The 26967-nt window shown below is 39.8% G+C and overlaps 2 protein-coding genes across 5 annotated transcripts in view; both read right to left on the bottom strand.

The window, feature by feature from the left end:
- The window catches only part of LOC110485561 (dnaJ homolog subfamily A member 3, mitochondrial), an 80225-nt gene extending 58956 nt beyond the window's left edge, over nt 1–21269 (bottom strand). For 3 of the 4 annotated variants that reach the window (XR_016485727.1, XM_090195575.1, XM_090195574.1), the window contains exons 1-11: nt 20903–21269; nt 20293–20432; nt 20014–20097; nt 19546–19761; nt 10360–10512; nt 9849–9996; nt 9643–9707; nt 9172–9300; nt 5249–5364; nt 4776–4873; nt 4375–4516 (exon numbers count right to left, since the gene is read on the bottom strand). Coding sequence is in view for 3 of the 4 variants with exons in the window: in XM_090195575.1 (XP_090051701.1) it covers nt 4389–4516; nt 4776–4873; nt 5249–5364; nt 9172–9300; nt 9643–9707; nt 9849–9996; nt 10360–10512; nt 19546–19761; nt 20014–20097; nt 20293–20432; nt 20903–21107 (1482 nt within the window). In the remaining variant the exon portion in view is untranslated. The remainder of the gene's footprint in view (nt 1–4374; nt 4517–4775; nt 4874–5248; nt 5365–9171; nt 9301–9642; nt 9708–9848; nt 9997–10359; nt 10513–19545; nt 19762–20013; nt 20098–20292; nt 20433–20902) is intronic. The other variant, XM_090195576.1, reaches the window with a different exon arrangement.
- Nucleotides 21270–21403: 134 nt separating this feature from the next.
- LOC110485564 (GTPase IMAP family member 2) lies at nt 21404–23769 on the bottom strand. The gene is made up of 3 exons (XM_036942589.2): nt 23620–23769; nt 23166–23350; nt 21404–22775 (listed from the first exon to the last, which is right to left on the bottom strand). The coding sequence occupies exons 1-3, from the start codon at nt 23633–23635 to the stop codon at nt 21789–21791; spliced, it is 1188 nt and encodes a 395-aa protein (XP_036798484.2). The 5' UTR covers nt 23636–23769; the 3' UTR covers nt 21404–21788.
- Nucleotides 23770–26967: the final 3198 nt, after the last annotated feature.

The raw sequence follows: 26967 nt of genomic DNA, 5'->3' as shown, positions 1-26967 counted from the left end.
GAACCACTGTACTATAGGAACCACTGTACTATAGGAACCACTGTACTATAGGGACCACTGTATTATAGGAACCACTGTACTATAGGAACCACTGTACTATAGGAACCACTGTATTATAGGAACCACTGTACTATAGGAACCACTGTACTATAGGGACCACTGTACTATAGGAACCACTGTACTATAGGAACCACTGTACTATAGGAACCACTGTACTATAGGACAGCCACACCGCAGGGTGGGAACCACTGTACTATAGGGACCACTGTATTATAGGAACCACTGTACTATAGGGACCACTGTACTATAGGAACCACTGTACTATAGGAACCACTGTACTATAGGGACCACTGTACTATAGGAACCACTGTACTATAGGACAGCCACACCGCAGGGTGGGAACCACTGTACTATAGGGACCACTGTATTATAGGAACCACTGTACTATAGGGACCACTGTACTATAGGAACCACTGTACTATAGGAACCACTGTACTATAGGGACCACTGTACTATAGGAACCACTGTACTATAGGACAGCCACACCGCAGGTTGGGAACCACTGTACTATAGGGACCACTGTACTATAGGAACCACTGTACTATAGGGACCACTGTACTATAGGAACCACTGTACTATAGGAACCACTGTACTATAGGAACCACTGTACTATAGGAACCACTGTACTATAGGGACCACTGTACTATAGGGACCACTGTACTATAGGAACCACTGTACTATAGGGACCACTGTACTATAGGAACCACTGTACTATAGGACAGCCACACCGCAGGTTGGGAACCACTGTACTATAGGGACCACTGTATTATAGGAACCACTGTACTATAGGGACCACTCTACTATAGGAACCACTGTACTATAGGGACCACTGTATTATAGGAACCACTGTACTATAGGAACCACTGTACTATAGGAACCACTGTACTATAGGAACCACTGTACTATAGGAACCACTGTACTATAGGACAGCCACACCGCAGGTTGGGAACCACTGTACTATAGGGACCACTGTATTATAGGAACCACTGTACTATAGGAACCACTGTACTATAGGACAGCCACACCGCAGGTTGGGAACCACTGTACTATAGGGACCACTGTATTATAGGAACCACTGTACTATAGGGACCACTGTACTATAGGGACCACTGTATTATAGGAACCACTGTACTATAGGGACCACTGTACTATAGGAACCACTGTACTATAGGAACCACTGTACTATAGGGACCACTGTACTATAGGAACCACTGTACTATAGGACAGCCACACCGCAGGTTGGGAACCACTGTACTATAGGGACCACTGTACTATAGGAACCACTGTACTATAGGGACCACTGTACTATAGGAACCACTGTACTATAGGAACCACTGTACTATAGGAACCACTGTACTATAGGAACCACTGTACTATAGGGACCACTGTACTATAGGAACCACTGTACTATAGGGACCACTGTACTATAGGAACCACTGTACTATAGGAACCACTGTACTATAGGGACCACTGTACTATAGGAACCACTGTACTATAGGACAGCCACACCGCAGGGTGGGAACCACTGTACTATAGGGACCACTGTATTATAGGAACCACTGTACTATAGGGACCACTGTACTATAGGAACCACTGTACTATAGGAACCACTGTACTATAGGGACCACTGTACTATAGGAACCACTGTACTATAGGACAGCCACACCGCAGGTTGGGAACCACTGTACTATAGGGACCACTGTACTATAGGAACCACTGTACTATAGGGACCACTGTACTATAGGAACCACTGTACTATAGGAACCACTGTACTATAGGAACCACTGTACTATAGGAACCACTGTACTATAGGGACCACTGTACTATAGGAACCACTGTACTATAGGAACCACTGTACTATAGGAACCACTGTACTATAGGAACCACTGTACTATAGGGACCACTGTACTATAGGAACCACTGTACTATAGGGACCACTGTACTATAGGAACCACTGTACTATAGGAACCACTGTACTATAGGAACCACTGTACTATAGGACAGCCACACCGCAGGGTGGGAACCACTGTACTATAGGGACCACTGTATTATAGGAACCACTGTACTATAGGGACCACTGTACTATAGGAACCACTGTACTATAGGAACCACTGTACTATAGGGACCACTGTACTATAGGAACCACTGTACTATAGGACAGCCACACCGCAGGTTGGGAACCACTGTACTATAGGGACCACTGTACTATAGGAACCACTGTACTATAGGGACCACTGTACTATAGGAACCACTGTACTATAGGAACCACTGTACTATAGGAACCACTGTACTATAGGAACCACTGTACTATAGGGACCACTGTACTATAGGAACCACTGTACTATAGGAACCACTGTACTATAGGGACCACTGTACTATAGGAACCACTGTACTATAGGGACCACTGTACTATAGGAACCACTGTACTATAGGAACCACTGTACTATAGGAACCACTGTACTATAGGAACCACTGTACTATAGGGACCACTGTACTATAGGAACCACTGTACTATAGGACAGCCACACCGCAGGTTGGGAACCACTGTACTATAGGAACCACTGTACTATAGGGACCACTGTACTATAGGAACCACTGTACTATAGGGACCACTGTACTATAGGAACCACTGTACTATAGGAACCACTGTACTATAGGAACCACTGTACTATAGGAACCACTGTACTATAGGGACCACTGTACTATAGGAACCACTGTACTATAGGGACCACTGTACTATAGGAACCACTGTACTATAGGAACCACTGTACTATAGGAACCACTGTATTATAGGAACCACTGTACTATAGGAACCACTGTACTATAGGGACCACTGTATTATAGGAACCACTGTACTATAGGAACCACTGTACTATAGGAACCACTGTATTATAGGAACCACTGTACTATAGGAACCACTGTACTATAGGGACCACTGTACTATAGGAACCACTGTACTATAGGGACCACTGTACTATAGGAACCACTGTACTATAGGAACCACTGTACTATAGGGACCACTGTACTATAGGAACCACTGTACTATAGGAACCACTGTACTATAGGAACCACTGTACTATAGGAACCACTGTACTATAGGGACCACTGTACTATAGGAACCACTGTACTATAGGGACCACTGTACTATAGGAACCACTGTACTATAGGGACCACTGTACTATAGGAACCACTGTACTATAGGAACCACTGTACTATAGGAACCACTGTACTATAGGAACCACTGTACTATAGGAACCACTGTACTATAGGGACCACTGTACTATAGGAACCACTGTACTATAGGAACCACTGTACTATAGGAACCACTGTACTATAGGAACCACTGTACTATAGGAACCACTGTACTATAGGAACCACTGTACTATAGGAACCACTGTACTATAGGAACCACTGTACTATAGGGACCACTGTACTATAGGAACCACTGTACTATAGGAACCACTGTACTATAGGAACCACTGTACTATAGGAACCACTGTACTATAGGAACCACTGTACTATAGGAACCACTGTACTATAGGGACCACTGTACTATAGGAACCACTGTACTATAGGAACCACTGTACTATAGGAACCACTGTACTATAGGAACCACTGTACTATAGGAACCACTGTACTATAGGAACCACTGTACTATAGGAACCACTGTACTATAGGAACCACTGTACTATAGGAACCACTGTACTATAGGAACCACTGTACTATAGGAACCACTGTACTATAGGAACCACTGTACTATAGGGACCACTGTACTATAGGAACCACTGTACTATAGGGACCACTGTACTATAGGAACCACTGTACTATAGGAACCACTGTACTATAGGAACCACTGTACTATAGGAACCACTGTACTATAGGAACCACTGTACTATAGGGACCACTGTACTATAGGAACCACTGTACTATAGGAACCACTGTACTATAGGAACCACTGTACTATAGGAACCACTGTACTATAGGAACCACTGTACTATAGGAACCACTGTACTATAGGAACCACTGTACTATAGGGACCACTGTACTATAGGAACCACTGTACTATAGGAACCACTGTACTATAGGAACCACTGTACTATAGGAACCACTGTACTATAGGAACCACTGTACTATAGGAACCACTGTACTATAGGAACCACTGTACTATAGGAACCACTGTACTATAGGACAGCCAAACTGCAGGTTGGAGAAATGTATATGTTAGTGTGTGTGTATTCTGAAGGTATAGTATTCATGTTAGTCAGACTAACACACATTACACAGCTAGTGTTTAGGGTGTTGGGGGGGTCCTACCTGAGGTGTGGCTGTCAGCTAAACATTTTCTTTATTTTGGAAAGGATGCCGCCCTCCTCTTCTTCTTCTTTCTTCTTCTCCTGCCCCTCTGTTCTGCCCTGTCCTGCCCCAGACTCAGAGCTCTGACCACTCCTGCCCCCACCTAGACAAAAACAGGTACTACATGCACCATCCAAAATACGGCCCATGTTTGCTTCATGTTTTAACATGTGTTTGTGTATACACTTGTGTGCTTGGCGTGTGTTTGAAATGTTTGAATCCTTATTGGCTGTAATGTGATTTGTAGATGAAGTAAAGCATTTAAAATGTGTGTGTGTTGAGAGGGGACAGGCTAGCAGTGGCAGGAGAAGACAAGGTGATGTGGAACTATATAGTATCATTCCCAGGTATAAACAACCTACCTGTGGTAGCAGCAGTGACTCCGTTGACAGTCCCCTCCACGTCAGTCTCCTCCTCTGCATAACTCAGCAGCAGGGAGCGCTGTCGCCGGGTTAACTTCCTACAGTGGTAGAAGACCAGAGGGAGGGTTAATAACACACTATTCTAACCGTGAAAAAGGGAAAGCAGCAGTCACACAAAGCCATGCTAGATAGACAACAGGCAGAGTAATGTGAATGGGTCTGTGTTAACGTCAGACTCTCCACCAGATGGCGCCGACAGACACGCCACCCTGTTTCTAGTTCCTATGGGATTGTGTGTGTATTATGTGTTTGATATTGTATTGTTAGGTATTACTGCACCGTTGGAGCTAGAAACACAAACATTTTGCTTCTCTTTCGATAACATCTGTAAATCTGTGTATGTGACCAATAAAACTAGATTTGATTTGTGTGTGTTTCTGGGAGTGTGTGTGTGTGTGTTCTTTCTCTCTTACTTAGGTACTCTGATCTTGATGTGAACATAGTGATCTCCATAACTATAGCTGTTCATCCTCTGGATCCCCTTTCCCTGAACACGGATCTTCTGGTCGGCCTGGCAACCTGGAGGGATCTACAAAACAGAAGGCAGTGGTTCGGTCAATCCAGTCTCTTTTCACATCTGCCAGTGTGTCTAGTGACAAGCCAAGTAGACCCTTCAGCTTGGACAAGCAAGACTAGGGTCACTATAACGTGTATCGAATGTCATATATCCAGATGGTTGTCAGATTGACTAGGTCAGTGTAATGTATCTAATGTCATATATCCAGATGGTTGTCAGATTGACTAGGTCAGTGTAATGTATCTAATGTCATATATCCAGATGGTTGTCAGATTGACTAGGTCAGTGTAATGTATCTAATGTCATATATCCAGATGGTTGTCAGATTGACTAGGTCAGTGTAATGTATCTAATGTCATATATCCAGATGGTTGTCAGATTGACTAGGTCAGTGTAATGTATCTAATGTCATATATCCAGATGGTTGTCAGATTGACTAGGTCAGTGTAATGTATCTAATGTTATATATCTAGATGGTTGTCAGATTGACTAGGTCAGTGTAATGTATCTAATGTCATATATCCAGATGGTTGTCAGATTGACTAGGTCAGTGTAATGTATCTAATGTCATATATCCAGATGGTTGTCAGATTGACTAGGTCAGTGTAATGTATCTAATGTCATATATCCAGATGGTTGTCAGATTGACTAGGTCAGTGTAATGTATCTAATGTCATATTTCTAGATGGTTGTCAGATTGACTAGGTCAGTGTAATGTATCTAATGTCATATTTCTAGATGGTTGTCAGATTGACTAGGTCAGTGTAATGTATCTAATGTCATATTTCTAGATGGTTGTCAGATTGACTAGGTCAGTGTAATGTATCTAATGTCATATTTCTAGATGGTTGTCAGATTGACTAGGTCAGTGTAATGTATCTAATGTCATATATCCAGATGGTTGTCAGATTGACTAGGTCAGTGTAATGTATCTAATGTCATATATCCAGATGGTTGTCAGATTGACTAGGTCAGTGTAATGTATCTAATGTCATATTTCTAGATGGTTGTCCGATTGACTAGGTCAGTGTAATGTATCTAATGTCATATATCCAGATGGTTGTCAGATTGACTAGGTCAGTGTAATGTATCTAATGTCATATATCCAGATGGTTGTCAGATTGACTAGGTCAGTGTAATGTATCTAATGTCATATATCCAGATGGTTGTCAGATTGACTAGGTCAGTGTAATGTATCTAATGTCATATATCCAGATGGTTGTCAGATTGACTAGGTCAGTGTAATGTATCTAATGTCATATTTCTAGATGGTTGTCAGATTGACTAGGTCAGTGTAATGTATCTAATGTCATATATCCAGATGGTTGTCAGATTGACTAGGTCAGTGTAATGTATCTAATGTCATATTTCTAGATGGTTGTCAGATTGACTAGGTCAGTGTAATGTATCTAATGTCATATTTCTAGATGGTTGTCAGATTGACTAGGTCAGTGTAATGTATCTAATGTCATATATCTAGATGGTTGTCAGATTGACTAGGTCAGTGTAATGTATCTAATGTCATATATCCAGATGGTTGTCAGATTGACTAGGTCAGTGTAATGTATCTAATGTCATATATCCAGATGGTTGTCAGATTGACTAGGTCAGTGTAATGTATCTAATGTCATATTTCTAGATGGTTGTCAGATTGACTAGGTCAGTGTAATGTATCTAATGTCATATTTCTAGATGCTTGTCAGATTGACTAGGTCAGTGTAATGTATCTAATGTCATATATCCAGATGGTTGTCAGATTGACTAGGTCAGTGTAATGTATCTAATGTCATATATCCAGATGGTTGTCAGATTGACTAGGTCAGTGTAATGTATCTAATGTCATATATCCAGATGGTTGTCAGATTGACTAGGTCAGTGTAATGTATCTAATGTCATATTTCTAGATGGTTGTCAGATTGACTAGGTCAGTGTAATGTATCTAATGTCATATATCCAGATGGTTGTCAGATTGACTAGGTCAGTGTAATGTATCTAATGTCATATTTCTAGATGGTTGTCAGATTGACTAGGTCAGTGTAATGTATCTAATGTCATATTTCTAGATGGTTGTCAGATTGACTAGGTCAGTGTAATGTATCTAATGTCATATATCCAGATGGTTGTCAGATTGACTAGGTCAGTGTAATGTATCTAATGTCATATATCCAGATGGTTGTCAGATTGACTAGGTCAGTGTAATGTATCTAATGTCATATATCTAGATGGTTGTCAGATTGACTAGGTCAGTGTAATGTATCTAATGTCATATTTCTAGATGGTTGTCAGATTGACTAGGTCAGTGTAATGTATCTAATGTCATATTTCTAGATGGTTGTCAGATTGACTAGGTCAGTGTAATGTATCTAATGTCATATATCCAGATGGTTGTCAGATTGAAAGACGTGGTAATGAAATAAATACTGAACAAAATGACACCCAAACATTGAAATACTTCATGTAGATAAATTCAACAGTCAGTTCCTTTTCCCCTCCCTCACATGGATGCCTATAATGTTGTATAGTCCCTGTGACCGGGCAGAAAACAACTTATTTCCATCCCTCCTGCCTCCTTTTCCCTCCCTCGCACCTGTATACACTCACCTCGTACCGGGTCAGACGTTTGCCTCCAAAACAGCCTGAATTCTTTGGGGTATTTACAATGTGTCAGAAACGTCCCACAAGGATGTTGGTCCATGCTGACGCGATGGCATTATGCAGTTACTGCAGATTGGACTGGTGGCACATTCATGCTGCAAACATCTCATTCCATCTCATCTCAAAGATGCTCTGTAGGGTTGAGGTCTGGGGACTGTCCAGGCCACTCAACTAAACTGAACTCGCTGTCATGTTCCAGGTGATGTTTTTCCACTCCTCAAGTGTCCAGTGTTCACATGCCCACAGGAGCTGCTTTTCCTTGTTTTTAGTTGATAGGAGTGGAACCGGGTGTGGTCGTCTGCTGCAATAGCCCATCAGTGACAAGGATCGACAATTTGTGCGTTCCAAGATGTCGTTCTGCGCCGTTATTTGTATGTTTGTGGCACGCCTGATAGCGTGCACAATTCTTGCTATTCTCCTTTCGACCTCTCTCATCAACGAGCTGTTTCAGCCGACTGGACTGCCGCTGACTGGATGTTCTCTCTCATCAACGAGCTGTTTCAGCCGACTGGACTGCCGCTGACTGGATGTTCTCTCTCATCAACGAGCTGTTTCAGCCGACTGGACTGCCGCTGACTGGATGTTCTCTCTCATCAACGAGCTGTTTCAGCCGACTGGACTGCCGCTAACTGGATGTTTTTTGTTTGTCGCACCGTTGTGCGTGAAAAGCCCAGGAGGGCGGACGTTTCTGAGATACTGGATCCGGTGCGCCTGGCACCGCCGATCATACAACACTCAAAGTCCCTTAGGTCACTCCTTTTACCCAGTCTAACACTTAATCCAACAGACAATTAATGCCTTGATGCCCTTCTGCCTGCTTTATACAACAAGCCATGGTCACGTGACTCACTGTTTGTAGGAGCGATACAGTTTGGTGAACAGTGTGGTGTACCTACAAACTGGCCGTGAGTGTGTGTAGAGTCCCTGTGCCCGGGCAGAGCCCCCCAGTATAGCCTGGCCTACAGAGATCTAACTCTTTCTCCCACCTGTATATCTATGGTGTTGTAGAGTCCCTGTGCTCTAGCAGAGCCCCCCAGAATAGCCTGGCCTACAGAGATCTAACTCTTTCTCCCACCTGTATATCTATGGTGTTGTAGAGTCCCTGTGCTCTAGCAGAGTCCCCCAGAATAGCCTGGCCTACAGAGATCTAACTCTTTCTCCCACCTGTATATCTATGGTGTTGTAGAGTCCCTGTGCCCGGGCAGAGCCCCCCAGAATAGCCTGGCCTACAGAGATGTGGACATCAGAGTGGATGTTGATCCCATCACGTCTGAACACTGGACTCCTCTGGACCTGGAGAGAAGAAGGAGATACCGGACCATCAGAACCATCACAAATATAACAGTGTCATAATAAGTGTCTCACAAATGAGAAAAATATAATTGTTTCCCCAATGTTTTTTTATAGAGGATAGGTCTCCAGAATATTAGTAGGGCTTCAGGTGGGTCAGGCAAAGCAAAGCTGGATCATCAGAACCACAATCAATCAAACAAGGACTGACATTAATAATACTTCAGATATCTACGCACCCAATCTCCCAAAGAGAAAGTAAAAGCATAGCGTCGTATAACTGATGTCTGGGAGCTCATTGAAGGGGAGGGTAAAAACAACTAGCTAAATGCTGTCCACACTTACTCTAAATGTGATGTGGATTTCCTTCTTCCCCACTGGCATACGTACAGTCTGTCCATTGTCTACTCCTGCAAGACAACATCAGTCCATGTCTGAAGTCAATCTGCATTTTCACATCACATCATTGAACAATTGTCTCCTCGTATCATGGCCCAACCAGAGACACACACCGTCAGTCAGTGTCTCTCTCTCACACCCCTCTCTCTCACCTGCGGGTACAGGCACGGTGACGGTCTGTCTCTGTTTGGTCTGTCCCGAGCCGCGACACATCACGCAGGGCGTGGTCACGATGGAGCCCCGCCCACCACAGCGTCGACACGTAGAGCGCATCATGAAGGGACCGGTGTTTATAGACTCCTACAGGGGGCAGCACAGAGACCAACATTAAGATGATCAGACATTTTTAACATGGCTATTACTACACTATAATGATAATAAAGGTGCCTTACGTTATGGGAGTGCGGATCAAAAAAGTTAAGCCCTGAAGTAAATTGAGTAGATAGTGAATTTAGAATGGCTACTGCCTCCCTGAGATGCCTGTTTTATAAAAGGGATACGGTCATGGTGGAGACAACCATGTAAAACATCAGGGCCTGTACTCAAAGTAGCAGTTCTGATCTAGGATCAGTTTCGCCTTTTAAATCATAATAAATCATTGTGTAACGTTTTGGGAATACAGGCCCTGGTCCCTGACGGCGACAGTAGGTTGACACCACTCACCATGCCGGTGCCATTACAGTAGTGACAGTGCTGGACCTTGGTTCCCGGCTCGCTACCTTTACCGTCACATCTCTGACAGGCACCATCCAGGTTCACTGTCATCTCCTTGTTCACTCCCTTAGCTGCCTGGGTGAACGTCAGCTCCATCACAAACTGAGAGAGAGAGGGAGGGAACAGAGAGACAGGAAAGGGGAGAGAGAGGGAGGGAACAGAGAGACAGGAAAGGGGAGAGAGAGGGAGGGAACAGAGAGACAGGAAAGGGGAGAGAGAGAAAAGGGTAAAGAGATGGAGGTATAGTGGGAGAAAAATGGAGGAAGGTAATAAGGTGTGAGAGAGGGAGAAAGAGTTACAGATTAAAACATATGGCTGAATATGAATAACTGAGCAGTTACAGATGAAAACATATGGCTGAATAACTGAGCAGTTACAGATTAAAACATATGGCTGAATATTAATAACTGAGCAGTTACAGATTAAAACATATGGCTGAATATGAATAACTGAGCAGTTACAGATTAAAACATATGGCTGAATATGAATAACTGAGCAGTTACAGACTAAAACATATGGCTGAATATGAATAACTGAGCAGTTACAGACTAAAACATATGGCTGAATATGAATAACTGAGCAGTTACAGACTAAAACATATGGCTGAATATGAATAACTGAGCAGTTACAGATTAAAACATATGGCTGAATATGAATAACTGAGCAGTTACAGATTAAAACATATGGCTGAATATGAATAACTGAGCAGTTACAGATTAAAACATATGGCTGAATAACTGAGCAGTTACAGACTAAAACATATGGCTGAATATGAATAACTGAGCAGTTACAGACTAAAACATATGGTTAAATATGAATAACTGAGCAGTTACAGATTAAAACATATGGCTGAATATGAATAACTGAGCAGTTACAGACTAAAACACATGGCTGAATATGAATAACTGAGCAGTTACAGATTAAAACATATGGCTGAATATGAATAACTGAGCAGTTACAGATTAAAACATATGGCTGACTATGAATAACTGAGCAGTTACAGACTAAAACATATGGCTGAATATGAATAACTGAGCAGTTACAGACTAAAACATATGGCCGAATATGAATAACTGAGCAGTTACAGACTAAAACATATGGCTGAATATGAATAACTGAGCAGTTACAGACTAAAACATATGGCCGAATATGAATAACTGAGCAGTTACAGATTAAAACATATGGCTGAATATGAATAACTGAGCAGTTAGACTAAAACATATGGCTGAATATGAATAACTGAGCAGTTAGACTAAAACACATGGCTGAATATGAATAACTGAGCAGTTAGACTAAAACACATGGCTGAATATGAATAACTGAGCAGTTACAGACTAAAACATATGGCTGAATATGAATAACTGAGCAGTTACAGACTAAAACATATGGCTGAATATGAATAACTGAGCAGTTACAGATTAAAACATATGGCTGAATATGAATAACTGAGCAGTTACAGACTAAAACATATGGCTGAATATGAATAACTGAGCAGTTAGACTAAAACACATGGCTGAATATGAATAACTGAGCAGTTAGACTAAAACACATGGCTGAATATGAATAACTGAGCAGTTAGACTAAAACACATGGCTGAATATGAATAACTGAGCAGTTACAGATTAAAACATATGGCTGAATATGAATAACTGAGCAGTTAGACTAAAACACATGGCTGAATATGAATAACTGAGCAGTTACAGATTAAAACATATGGCTGAATAACTGAGCAGTTACAGATTAAAACATATGGCTGAATATGAATAACTGAGCAGTTACAGACTAAAACATATGGCTGACTATGAATAACTGAGCAGTTACAGACTAAAACATATGGCTGAATATGAATAACTGAGCAGTTACAGACTAAAACATATGGCTGAATATGAATAACTGAGCAGTTACAGACTAAAACATATGGCTGAATATGAATAACTGAGCAGTTACAGACTAAAACATATGGCTGAATATGAATAACTGAGCAGTTACAGATGAAAACATATGGCTGAATATGAATAACTGAGCAGTTACAGATGAAAACATATGGCTGAATATGAATAAGTGAGCAGTTACAGATTAAAACATATGGCTGACTATGAATAACTGAGCAGTTACAGACTAAAACATATGGCTGAATATGAATAACTGAGCAGTTACAGACTAAAACATATGGCTGACTATGAATAACTGAGCAGTTACAGACTAAAACATATGGCTGAATATGAATAACTGAGCAGTTACAGACTAAAACATATGGCTGAATATGAATAACTGAGCAGTTACAGACTAAAACATATGGCTGAATATGAATAACTGAGCAGTTACAGACTAAAACATATGGCTGAATATGAATAACTGAGCAGTTACAGACTAAAACATATGGCTGAATATGAATAACTGAGCAGTTAGACTAAAACATATGGCTGAATATGAATAACTGAGCAGTTACAGACTAAAACATATGGCTGAATATGAATAACTGAGCAGTTACAGACTAAAACATATGGCTGAATATGAATAACTGAGCAGTTACAGATTAAAACATATGGCTGAATATGAATAACTGAGCAGTTACAGATTAAAACATATGGCTGAATATGAATAAGTGAGCAGTTACAGATTAAAACATATGGCTGACTATGAATAACTGAGCAGTTACAGACTAAAACATATGGCTGAATATGAATAACTGAGCAGTTACAGACTAAAACATATGGCTGAATATGAATAACTGAGCAGTTACAGACTAAAACATATGGCTGAATATGAATAACTGAGCAGTTAGACTAAAACATATGGCTGAATATGAATAACTGAGCAGTTACAGATTAAAACATATGGCTGAATATGAATAACTGAGCAGTTACAGATTAAAACATATGGCTGAATATGAATAACTGAGCAGTTACAGATTAAAACATATGGCTGAATATGAATTACTGAGCAGTTACAGACTAAAACATATGGTTGAATATGAATAACTGAGCAGTTACAGACTAAAACATATGGCTGAATATGAATAACTGAGCAGTTACAGATTAAAACATATGGCTGAATATGAATAACTGAGCAGTTACAGATTAAAACATATGGCTGAATATGAATAACTGAGCAGTTACAGACTAAAACATATGGCTGAATATGAATAACTGAGCAGTTACAGATTAAAACATATGGCTGAATATGAATAACTGAGCAGTTACAGATTAAAACATATGGCTGAATATGAATAATTGAGCAGTTACAGATTAAAACATATGGCTGAATATGAATAACTGAGCAGTTACAGATTAAAACATATGGCTGAATAACTGAGAAGTTACAGACTAAAACATATGGCTGAATATGAATAACTGAGCAGTTACAGATTAAAACATATGGCTGAATAACTGAGCAGTTACAGACTAAAACATATGGCTGAATATGAATAACTGAGCAGTTACAGATGAAAACATATGGCTGAATAACTGAGCAGTTACAGACTAAAACATATGGCTGAATATGAATAACTGAGCAGTTACAGATTAAAACATATGGCTGAATATGAATAACTGAGCAGTTACAGATTAAAACATATGGCTGAATATGAATAACTGAGCAGTTACAGATTAAAACATATGGCTGAATATGAATAACTGAGCAGTTACAGATTAAAACATATGGCTGAATATGAATAACTGAGCAGTTACAGACTAAAACATATGGTTGAATATGAATAACTGAGCAGTTACAGACTAAAACATATGGCTGAATATGAATAACTGAGCAGTTACAGATTAAAACATATGGCTGAATATGAATAACTGAGCAGTTACAGATTAAAACATATGGCTGAATATGAATAACTGAGCAGTTACAGACTAAAACATATGGCTGAATATGAATAACTGAGCAGTTACAGATTAAAACATATGGCTGAATATGAATAACTGAGCAGTTACAGATTAAAACATATGGCTGAATATGAATAACTGAGCAGTTACAGATTAAAACATATGGCTGAATATGAATAACTGAGCAGTTACAGATTAAAACATATGGCTGAATAACTGAGCAGTTACAGACTAAAACATATGGCTGAATATGAATAACTGAGCAGTTACAGATTAAAACATATGGCTGAATAACTGAGCAGTTACAGACTAAAACATATGGCTGAATATGAATAACTGAGCAGTTACAGATGAAAACATATGGCTGAATAACTGAGCAGTTACAGACTAAAACATATGGCTGAATATGAATAACTGAGCAGTTACAGATTAAAACATATGGCTGAATATGAATAACTGAGCAGTTACAGATTAAAACATATGGCTGAATATGAATAACTGAGCAGTTACAGACTAAAACATATGGCTGAATATGAATAACTGAGCAGTTACAGACTAAAACATATGGCCGAATATGAATAACTGAGCAGTTACAGATTAAAACATATGGCTGAATATGAATAACTGAGCAGTTACAGACTAAAACATATGGCTGAATATGAATAACTGAGCAGTTACAGATTAAAACATATGGCTGAATATGAATAACTGAGCAGTTACAGATTAAAACATATGGCTGAATATGAATAACTGAGCAGTTACAGATTAAAACATATGGCTGAATATGAATAACTGAGCAGTTACAGACTAAAACATATGGTTGAATATGAATAACTGAGCAGTTACAGACTAAAACATATGGCTGAATATGAATAACTGAGCAGTTACAGATTAAAACATATGGCTGAATATGAATAACTGAGCAGTTACAGATTAAAACATATGGCTGAATATGAATAACTGAGCAGTTACAGACTAAAACATATGGCTGAATATGAATAACTGAGCAGTTACAGATTAAAACATATGGCTGAATATGAATAACTGAGCAGTTACAGATTAAAACATATGGCTGAATATGAATAACTGAGCAGTTACAGATTAAAACATATGGCTGAATATGAATAACTGAGCAGTTACAGATTAAAACATATGGCTGAATAACTGAGCAGTTACAGACTAAAACATATGGCTGAATATGAATAACTGAGCAGTTACAGATTAAAACATATGGCTGAATAACTGAGCAGTTACAGACTAAAACATATGGCTGAATATGAATAACTGAGCAGTTACAGATGAAAACATATGGCTGAATAACTGAGCAGTTACAGACTAAAACATATGGCTGAATATGAATAACTGAGCAGTTACAGATTAAAACATATGGCTGAATATGAATAACTGAGCAGTTACAGATTAAAACATATGGCTGAATATGAATAACTGAGCAGTTACAGATTAAAACATATGGCTGAATATGAATAACTGAGCAGTTACAGACTAAAACATATGGCTGAATATGAATAACTGAGCAGTTACAGACTAAAACATATGGCCGAATATGAATAACTGAGCAGTTACAGATTAAAACATATGGCTGAATATGAATAACTGAGCAGTTACAGACTAAAACATATGGCTGAATATGAATAACTGAGCAGTTACAGATTAAAACATATGGCTGAATATGAATAACTGAGCAGTTACAGATTAAAACATATGGCTGAATATGAATAACTGAGCAGTTACAGATTAAAACATATGGCTGAATATGAATAACTGAGCAGTTACAGACTAAAACATATGGTTGAATATGAATAACTGAGCAGTTACAGACTAAAACATATGGCCGAATATGAATAACTGAGCAGTTACAGACTAAAACATATGGCTGAATATGAATAACTGAGCAGTTACAGACTAAAACATATGGCTGAATATGAATAACTGAGCAGTTACAGACTAAAACATATGGCTGAATATGAATAACTGAGCAGTTACAGATTAAAACATATGGCTGAATATGAATAACTGAGCAGTTACAGACTAAAACATATGGTTGAATATGAATAACTGAGCAGTTACAGACTAAAACATATGGCTGAATATGAATAACTGAGCAGTTACAGATTAAAACATATGGCTGAATAACTGAGCAGTTACAGACTAAAACATATGGCTGAATATGAATAACTGAGCAGTTACAGATTAAAACATATGGCTGAATAACTGAGCAGTTACAGACTAAAACATATGGCTGAATATGAATAACTGAGCAGTTACAGATGAAAACATATGGCTGAATAACTGAGCAGTTACAGACTAAAACATATGGCTGAATATGAATAACTGAGCAGTTACAGATTAAAACATATGGCTGAATATGAATAACTGAGCAGTTACAGATTAAAACATATGGCTGAATATGAATAACTGAGCAGTTACAGATTAAAACATATGGCTGAATATGAATAACTGAGCAGTTACAGACTAAAACATATGGCTGAATATGAATAACTGAGCAGTTACAGACTAAAACATATGGTCGAATATGAATAACTGAGCAGTTACAGATTAAAACATATGGCTGAATATGAATAACTGAGCAGTTACAGACTAAAACATATGGCTGAATATGAATAACTGAGCAGTTACAGATTAAAACATATGGCTGAATATGAATAACTGAGCAGTTACAGATTAAAACATATGGCTGAATATGAATAACTGAGCAGTTACAGATTAAAACATATGGCTGAATATGAATAACTGAGCAGTTACAGACTAAAACATATGGTTGAATATGAATAACTGAGCAGTTACAGACTAAAACATATGGCCGAATATGAATAACTGAGCAGTTACAGACTAAAACATATGGCTGAATATGAATAACTGAGCAGTTACAGACTAAAACATATGGCTGAATATGAATAACTGAGCAGTTACAGACTAAAACATATGGCTGAATATGAATAACTGAGCAGTTACAGATTAAAACATATGGCTGAATATGAATAACTGAGCAGTTACAGACTAAAACATATGGTTGAATATGAATAACTGAGCAGTTACAGACTAAAACATATGGCCGAATATGAATAACTGAGCAGTTACAGACTAAAACATATGGCTGAATATGAATAACTGAGCAGTTACAGACAAAAACATATGGCTGAATATGAATAACTGAGCAGTTACAGACTAAAACATATGGCTGAATATGAATAACTGAGCAGTTACAGACTAAAACATATGGCTGAATATGAATAACTGAGCAGTTACAGACTAAAACATATGGCTGAATATGAATAACTGAGCAGTTACAGATGAAAACATATGGCTGAATAACTGAGCAGTTACAGACTAAAACATATGGCTGAATATGAATAACTGAGCAGTTACAGATTAAAACATATGGCTGAATATGAATAACTGAGCAGTTACAGATTAAAACATATGGCTGAATATGAATAACTGAGCAGTTACAGATTAAAACATATGGCTGAATATGAATAACTGAGCAGTTACAGACTAAAACATATGGCTGAATATGAATAACTGAGCAGTTACAGACTAAAACATATGGCCGAATATGAATAACTGAGCAGTTACAGATTAAAACATATGGCTGAATATGAATAACTGAGCAGTTACAGACTAAAACATATGGCTGAATATGAATAACTGAGCAGTTACAGATTAAAACATATGGCTGAATATGAATAACTGAGCAGTTACAGATTAAAACATATGGCTGAATATGAATAACTGAGCAGTTACAGATTAAAACATATGGCTGAATATGAATAACTGAGCAGTTACAGATTAAAACATATGGCTGAATATGAATAACTGAGCAGTTACAGATTAAAACATATGGCTGAATATGAATAACTGAGCAGTTACAGACTAAAACATATGGCTGAATATGAATAACTGAGCAGTTACAGACTAAAACATATGGCTGAATATGAATAACTGAGCAGTTACAGACTAAAACATATGGCTGAATATGAATAACTGAGCAGTTACAGATTAAAACATATGGCTGAATATGAATAACTGAGCAGTTACAGACTAAAACATATGGTTGAATATGAATAACTGAGCAGTTACAGACTAAAACATATGGCCGAATATGAATAACTGAGCAGTTACAGACTAAAACATATGGCTGAATATGAATAACTGAGCAGTTACAGACAAAAACATATGGCTGAATATGAATAACTGAGCAGTTACAGACTAAAACATATGGCTGAATATGAATAACTGAGCAGTTACAGACTAAAACATATGGCTGAATATGAATAACTGAGCAGTTACAGACTAAAACATATGGCTGAATATGAATAACTGAGCAGTTACAGATTAAAACATATGGCTGAATATGAATAACTGAGCAGTTACAGACTAAAACATATGGCTGAATATGAATAACTGAGCAGTTACAGACTAAAACATATGGCTGAATATGAATAACTGAGCAGTTACAGATTAAAACATATGGCTGAATATGAATAACTGAGCAGTTACAGACTAAAACATATGGATGAATATGAATAACTGAGCAGTTACAGATTAAAACATATGGCTGAATATGAATAACTGAGCAGTTACAGACTAAAACATATGGTTGAATATGAATAACTGAGCAGTTACAGACTAAAACATATGGCCGAATATGAATAACTGAGCAGTTACAGACTAAAACATATGGCTGAATATGAATAACTGAGCAGTTACAGACTAAAACATATGGCTGAATATGAATAACTGAGCAGTTACAGACTAAAACATATGGCTGAATATGAATAACTGAGCAGTTACAGACTAAAACATATGGCTGAATATGAATAACTGAGCAGTTACAGACTAAAACATATGGCTGAATATGAATAACTGAGCAGTTACAGATTAAAACATATGGCTGAATATGAATAACTGAGCAGTTACAGACTAAAACATATGGCTGAATATGAATAACTGAGCAGTTACAGATTAAAACATATGGCTGAATATGAATAACTGAGCAGTTACAGACTAAAACATATGGCTGAATATGAATAACTGAGCAGTTACAGACTAAAACATATGGCTGAATATGAATAACTGAGCAGTTACAGACTAAAACATATGGCTGAATATGAATAACTGAGCTCTAAACACTCACATGAAATCATGTAACGTTGCTGTTCATTAGAACTTGTACATTCTACCAATTCTACTTCTATACCGAATCATGAAACATGTTATAACCGGGTTATTCATCTGTTATAAAATGTTATAACCACACCTCTGGCCTCTGTTCAAACATGCTGTTGAAGTCTCCGAAACCCTGCGCTCCTGTGAACTCTCCGAAGATCTTCCTGAACATTTCCTCTGGGTCGACGCTGGCCCCCCCGGCCCTCCAGTACTGCTGTCCCCCCGCCCCCCCTCCCGCCTGGCTGGGGTCGAAGCCTGCCGCCCCGTATGTGTCATACTGCTTCCTCTTGACCTCGTCACTCAGCACCTTGGGGGAACAGCATCAGGAACAATATCCCAGTCATTGCTAAGGGGTTTGGGTGTCACTGTCAATCTACAGATAATATAGAAGAGACTAGAAGTTGCTCAAATAGGTACAGCTCTAGGGTCAGCTCCTCATCAGATCCTATGCCTGGCTTGGCAGAGCATTTTGATATATTGGAAATGTAATTATTGGCCAGTCGAAAACATGCAGGACTTGAATTTGTAGAATTAGGCCAGGGACCAATTGAATGCCTACCTCGTAGGCTTCTGCCAGCTTGGCAAACTTCTCCTTGGCCTGAGGGTCATCCTGGTTGGTGTCTGGGTGGTACTTCTTAGCCATCTGGAATAGAATAGACCAATGGTATTATATAGCCTACCCAGCTGATTTCACTGGACAAGGCCATGTACTATTTCAATGTTTATGAACATTCTAGAACTCCATAATGACAACAGTCTAGGCCTATATTTCTACAACAACTACCCACACAGCAACAGAGCTACAGGTGCAGGCTCTCCTAATAGACAACCCTCTCACCTGATAGTAGGCTTTCTTGATCTCTTTCTGAGTGGCTGTGCGAGGCACCCCCAGAACATCATACAAGTCCTGTTTGTTAGCTGAGGAGCAGCTAGTGTGGAAGGAGTGACTACTGCTGACAACATGGGGGGACCTCAGTCCTGTGGAGAGAAGGAGATATGAGCTGCGTCAAAGAGCCATAACTTCTGTCCTTGTATTGAAGCAGAGCATTCTGGGTAATGGTGTTTGGCATGTCTGTGTTAGACATAGCTAACTAGCTCGACAAATAATGAGAATAATGCATTTCGAAGTGTACTGTACTAGCTAACTAGCTAGCTAGCTATACGGACTAGCTAGTTAGTAGTTAACTACCAGTGTAGACACTGTAGATTGTGTCATGTACATATTGTGCTTGACCATTGACTGAGGACAGTTAACGTTACATCATGCACGTCCAGCTTCTGCACAATGTTGTTGCAGGTGTACCGACCAAGTGTCGAGTGTCTGATCGCGACATGAAAACACAAAAACGACATATACAGAATGATTGACAAAACAAATATCTTTCTATAGCAACAAACTACTACCTAAGTTCACTGACACCAACTCCAGACAGTCCTTCCTCTCTCACCTGTGAGTCTCAATGTCACTGCATTTTCAGGTCTCAAACAGCCAAAGTCGCCCCCTATCCTGCACCGTTGTATCCCCAAGATCGCCGTGGCACAGGTTTCTCCATGTCTAGCCGAGGCAAGCAGCAACCAAGCCCGACGGTGGCCAGAAGACAGTCCTACAGAGTTGAGTAAACGTGCATTGCAGATAGCCAGGGAGGACGCCATCTTTGCATCGCTACAGAGGCCGGCGGTGCACTGCGCATGTGCGGGATATAGGATATATATATTATTATTTTATTTTTTTTACATTTTACATCTTGTCTCATCGCTACAATATATATGGACACCGCATCTCAGTGCAAGAGGCGTCACTGCAGTACCTGGTTTGATCAAGGCTGCATCACTTCCGGCCGTGTAGGCCGTCATTGTAAATAAGAATTTGTTCTTAATTGACTTGCCTAGTTAAATAATGGAAAAAATAAAAAATATAAATGTACAGGTCAGAGAGGCAAGGCAAGCACTGAGAGTAGATACAATGTTTTATTTCTATGATTATTTACATCTTTCTAAGTTATTATGGATGTGCAGTATTGTTTTGCTATTATTTGGATTCATCTTTATTGAATTCAAGTTCAGCATGGTAAGCATATGATTAATGCATGAATGATACGTGGTAAAGTTATTTGTTTATTCTCTAATCCTATGATGAATTAGTAACAAATATTTAACAGTTAATCATGCAACAACCTGACACACAATATCATCAACATTCATTGATTTGTTTAAAATGCATCATAGAATGTCATCCATAAAAAATAATGTATTAAATTAATGTAGCCAATAGCTAGAATCTATAGATAATTTCCAGCACCCTTTTAATCACATTTTCCTTTCCTCCAAGCTCCTTCAAACCCTCCCTCCGTGCTTCCCTCTGGAATCTCTCTCTCCCTCATCCCCCTTTCCTGCCCCCTTCACAAACTCCTTCCCTCCCTTCTCTTTCCTGCCCCCTTCACAAACTCCTTCCTTCTCTTTCCTGTTCCCTCTCTTCTCTGTCTTTTTCATGTTGTTTTTCAGTCTTTCTAGCTGTTCCCTGAAGTTCTGAAGCTCCCACTCTTCTTCTCCCTTCTCCCGACACATCTGTCTATGCTTGTGTTTCTGATTGGTAACCATTTCATCCACCATCCTCCCCAACTCCTCCCTAAACCTCTGCACGTCCTCTCTGCTCTTATGGTCCTCCTCGACTGCTCTCACTCTTTTTAGGGCAAGCTTGTCAACTAACCTGTCCAACTCATATATAAAGCTCAGCGCCTGGACCTCCATGCCACTGTCTCTTTCTTTCTCCATCTGCTTCAACAATAGCTCATCTTGAAGCCTCGCTAGCTTCTCTCTGAAGATCCTGTGTTCCAAATTCTCCACATTCACTTGCATTCTCTCCCTTTCATTGATAATTTCCTTAAGTCTGATAAAGCCATCCAATAGGCCCTTAAGCTGCTCCCTAAACTCCACCAATAGCGGTTGAGCTTCTTGGTGCATCTCCACGGTGTAGCAGCGGTCTGTGCCCTGATCCAAAATGGAGTCGACCTTTCCCAGTAACCCTGTGACTTCCAGCTCTTCACCAATGCTCTTTGGGCAGACGTGAAAACGTCCCCCGCACTCCTCAACCAGCCTCTGGGCCTCTCTCTCCTTCAGTAGATCCTCAAGACTATCCTTCTGCTCCAGCTCGTAGGTGAAGAGGACTTGAGTGAAGCCATGGGCCTTCTCTCCGAACATCCTTCGGATGCATTGAGCCCCTCTTCTCTCCTGCTCTGTGAGACGACCCAACGGCGCCACCAGGAGGAAAGAGTGGATCCCCTTGGAACACTCAGACAGGGACAGACACTCCAGAGCCCAGTCCTGTAGATAAGTTGTCACAATTTATTTGAAGTGCCTTTCACAGTGGGTAAATCTCAATTATATTTCCTTTATTCCTCACGTCCTCCCTCCTTGTCTCCTTCTCAAAGCAGATTGGAGCAGAAGATCTGGTGTTCCTCCAATGTATTTTCAGAACGAGGCAAGGGGATGTGACAGGTGGAATCAAGGATGTACAATTGAGATTCACCCAGTCTCAACACACTCTACAGAGAAAAACATAAATAAGAACAAGAAACAACAACAGAGAAATCCAAAACAGACAAACAGCAGACACAAAAACATGGGTCCTTGCTATCTGGAATCCTTGGGACGTGTGTCAAGGCAGACACAAGGCATACACAAGCACAGCAGACTATGCCACGCCACACTCACCTGTAGCGCCCCCTGGCTCTGGGTGGTGGTTACTGCACCAGGCATGTTTACCACAGAGAGGGGGCGTCCTGAGATGGTGCCTGTAGTAACCCAGAGTCTGGTGGTCCTCAGGGGCTTCTCTTCGCCTCCTTCCAGGGCAGCCCATGATATAGCTCCAGGGTTGCCGATGACAACCAATGTACGTTCTGGACACAAAAGAGGGAAGGATTTAGTGCTATTAAGGTTTGAATATTATACAAGTTGTCTGCCAGGGGTAATCTGAACACTGTTTAGACTTTACTTTTACACATAAAAAAAATAAAGCAAACATTATAATGGGTGTCAGCTTGTGTACGATACATTGTCAACATAAGTCTGAGCCAAGGCAAGAGTATGCCGTTTTGACTAGGCTAGTAATCGTGTGTATCTTATATCTTTATATTTAGAGCAAAATAATATACAGAACTAAACTCACCAGATGGGTTTTTCATGTTGAATCAGCCAAACCACATTCACTTCAAATGCCCCTTCAACTACCTTTCACCAGCAGTTCTATAGTACTGACAGGTTTTTGACGTCTCGTCTAGGAATCTGTACTTTGTACAATGGCAGTAATATAAAACATGAATAGCAGTAATATAAAACATGAATGTTTTGTATAAATCTGGCCAATGAATGACTTGGGGCAATAAACAGCCAAAGGCATAAATGAGTAAACCTTTAGGTAAAATATTTTCAGATGTGATTAAAGCAAACAGGTGACTATAGCTGTTTGGTGAGAAAGATGTGCAATTTGATACTTTCAATGAAACCTAAGGTGTTGGACATGAAGCTTACTGCTGTTTTGAAATGGTGCTTTAAGAGGACGCTGGTTATGGTAACAAGCAGATCAGTTAAAAAATGGTCTTACTGTAGTATCTAAACCAAAGAGTCATTTCTGGGCATGGTGGCTCTAATCCAGGCTGGTGGGAGGAGCTATAGGAGGACAGGCTCATGTAATGTCTGGAATGGAATAAATAGAACTGTATAGAACAGATCAAGCATATGGAAACCACATGTCTGACCAAGTTCCCTTTTTTACATTCCGGCCATTACAATGAGAGTGTCCTCCTATAGCTCCTCCCACCAGCCTCCCACCATCCAGTGGGGTAAATTATTGAAGTAAAAATACTTTAAAGTACTACTTAAGTTTTTTGGGGGGGTATCTTTACTTTACTATTTATATTTAACTTTTAACTTTTACTTCACTACAAAGAGTGTACTTTTTACTCCATACATTTTCCCTGACAGCCAAAAGTACTCGTTGAATGCTTCACAGCACGGGAAAATAGTCCGATTCATGCACTTATCAAGAAAATATGCCTGGTCATCCCTATTGCCTCTGATCTGGTGGGTTCACTAAACACAAATGGTTTGTTTGTAAATTATGTCTGTGTTGGAGTGTGCCCCTGGCTATCCGTAAATAAAAAAAATACAAATAAAATTGTACCGTCTGGTTTATTTAATCTAAGGAATTTGAAATTATTTATACTTTAAGTTTTGATACTTAAGTATATTTTAGCAACATATTTAAAACGAAATACTTTTAGACTTTTACTCAAGTAGTATTTTACTGGGTGACTTTTATTTTTATTTGAGTAATTTACAACAGGTACAACAGAGCCCTTAACCAACAACGCATTTTTAAGAAAATACCTATAAAAAAAGTAAGAGATAAGATTAACAAATAATTAAAGAGCAGCAGTAAATAACAATAGCTGGGATATATACAGGGGGTACTGGTACAGAGTACACTGGTGTCGAGATATTTGAGGTAATATGTACATGTAGGTAGAGTTATTTAAGTGACTATGATAGATAATAACAGAGAGTAGCAGCAGCAGCCTGTTGTATTCGGCACATGTGACAAATACAATTTGATTTGAGTACTTTTTTCACCACTGCAGTCACCACTGCTCTAAATTTACTGAATGCTCTTCCTTGTTTTCAACTCACTGTCACCTCCCATTCCAAACACTAGATGGCGATACTTTGCCACAAATAATCCATCCCAGTCAAAAACCAATGCTATTGACAATGACCTAAAATACCGCAGATCCATGTGACAATGCTGCAGACCTTTTCCCACAACCTGTAAAATGATCCTGCCAATAACAGACAACCTTGACGTGAAGCAGCCTCACATCAAAACTCAAGATGGTGGCCCGTCACCATGGCAACCATCACATTTAATCCAATCTAATCTCATCATGGATTTGACTGCACGGAATGGACATAAGGCCAGTGAAGGGATGAGGGGTGAAAGGTCAACAAAAGAAGACACAGATAGATAATAGGTCTGTGATATCTGCAATCCTTGGGATGGCCGTACCCCATTGAAATTGATATTTAAATGGTTAGGGTTAGGGTAAAGGTAGGGGTTAAGGTTTAAGGTAGGGGGGTCTCAAGGATCCTGGGATAGCACTCACCACAGATAATAGGGGGATAATTCAATTGTCCCATCTGCAGTGAGAGGTCAAAATTAGGTCAGACCGTGTTTTGTGTAGTTGTAAGATGGACCACTACTGAGCAGACTGACCAGTCAAGTTTGATATTGACATGATATTGATAAGGACTGAAAGGTGCTAGGTTTGGGTTGGGCTGTCTCCTGAAAAGAGAAGAAGAAGACTATTCACTCACTGTTTGAGTTCTGGTAGCAAATGTGTGTATTCTGATTTTTTATATTATATTATTTAAATACCTTTTTTCTGTGGAAGTTTGTTGGGTGTGCATCGCATAGAGATCATTTTACACCGTGTTACTTTGAACAATCAGCTTGGGCTGTCTTCTCCTATTCACTAACACGACCAGTAAAGTGCTGTGGGATTTCAGAGGAACATATGTCACTATCATGTCAGTGAAAGAGAGAGGTTGTTGAGTAGATGTCACTTGTGACGTGACAAGAGATGAAAGAAAGTTAAACTTCCTTTCTTTCTTTTTTTCTCCCTCGCTTCCCTCCCTTTCTCTCTCTCTCTCTCCCTCTGCCATTCCCCTCCATCTCCAAGGCAACCTGCTAAATAGCATCCCAGCTGGGCCTGTCTTGGTGGAATGCATTTTTCAGGAGACGTCTGACATTGGCCACGGACTACTGTAAATATCACACTGAACAACAGGCACAGATTGAGCAACTCTTTAACTCTATCCCCACCATTTTGTGTCTTTAATGCTACAATCAGCAGAATGTTTGGCTGTGTTTAACTCTATCCCCACCATGTTGTGTCTTTAATGCTACAACCAGCTGAATGTTTGGCTGTGTTTAACTCTATCCCCACCATGTTGTGTCTTTAATGCTACAACCAGCTGAATGTTTGGCTGTGTTTAACTCTATCCTCACCATGTTGTGTCTTCAATGCTATCTATAAGGTATAGTGTATTATCTGTTAGGTTGGAATCAGGGTGTTTCTCTCACCAAACCTGGTACTTCTGGATGTAGGCCTATAACTGGTTCTGTTTGGGAAACTGTTGAGAATGTTCAACTGTTGTGGGTAAATGCATGGGGTCAAGGGTTTGGGAATTGAGACAGCGTCAGTTGAGCTGGGGGCTGGGCTGGCTGATCCATATTCTCCCCGTCCCTCCGCTCTCCGCCAGTCATTAGCCTACACCCCGCTGTGATGTCATAAAGAGCCAGCCAGCAGAGTTCAAAGCGTCGGCAGGGAGGGTTCAGCCCTAAACGTTCCATCAACCCTGTGGTTGACTGTTGCTTGTAATGACCGTGTTTGGGGTAATGAATGACGGTAATAAACGGCCATACATCATTCTCTCCGTGACAGAGGGCCGCCCAGCT

Source organism: Oncorhynchus mykiss, chromosome 13 (genome assembly GCF_057628025.1).
Source record: "Oncorhynchus mykiss isolate SJ-2025 chromosome 13, ASM5762802v1, whole genome shotgun sequence".
NCBI lineage: Eukaryota > Metazoa > Chordata > Actinopteri > Salmoniformes > Salmonidae > Oncorhynchus > Oncorhynchus mykiss.
Note: the sequence above shows the minus strand (reverse complement) of the source record. Positions and strands in the feature narration are given on the sequence as shown.

Coding starts and splice junctions, on each gene's coding strand:
- LOC110485564 (XM_036942589.2), bottom strand. Junction 22,776..23,165: donor AGAGCCAGGGGGCGCTACAG/GTGAGTGTGGCG, acceptor ACTTATCTACAG/GACTGGGCTCTGGAGTGTCT.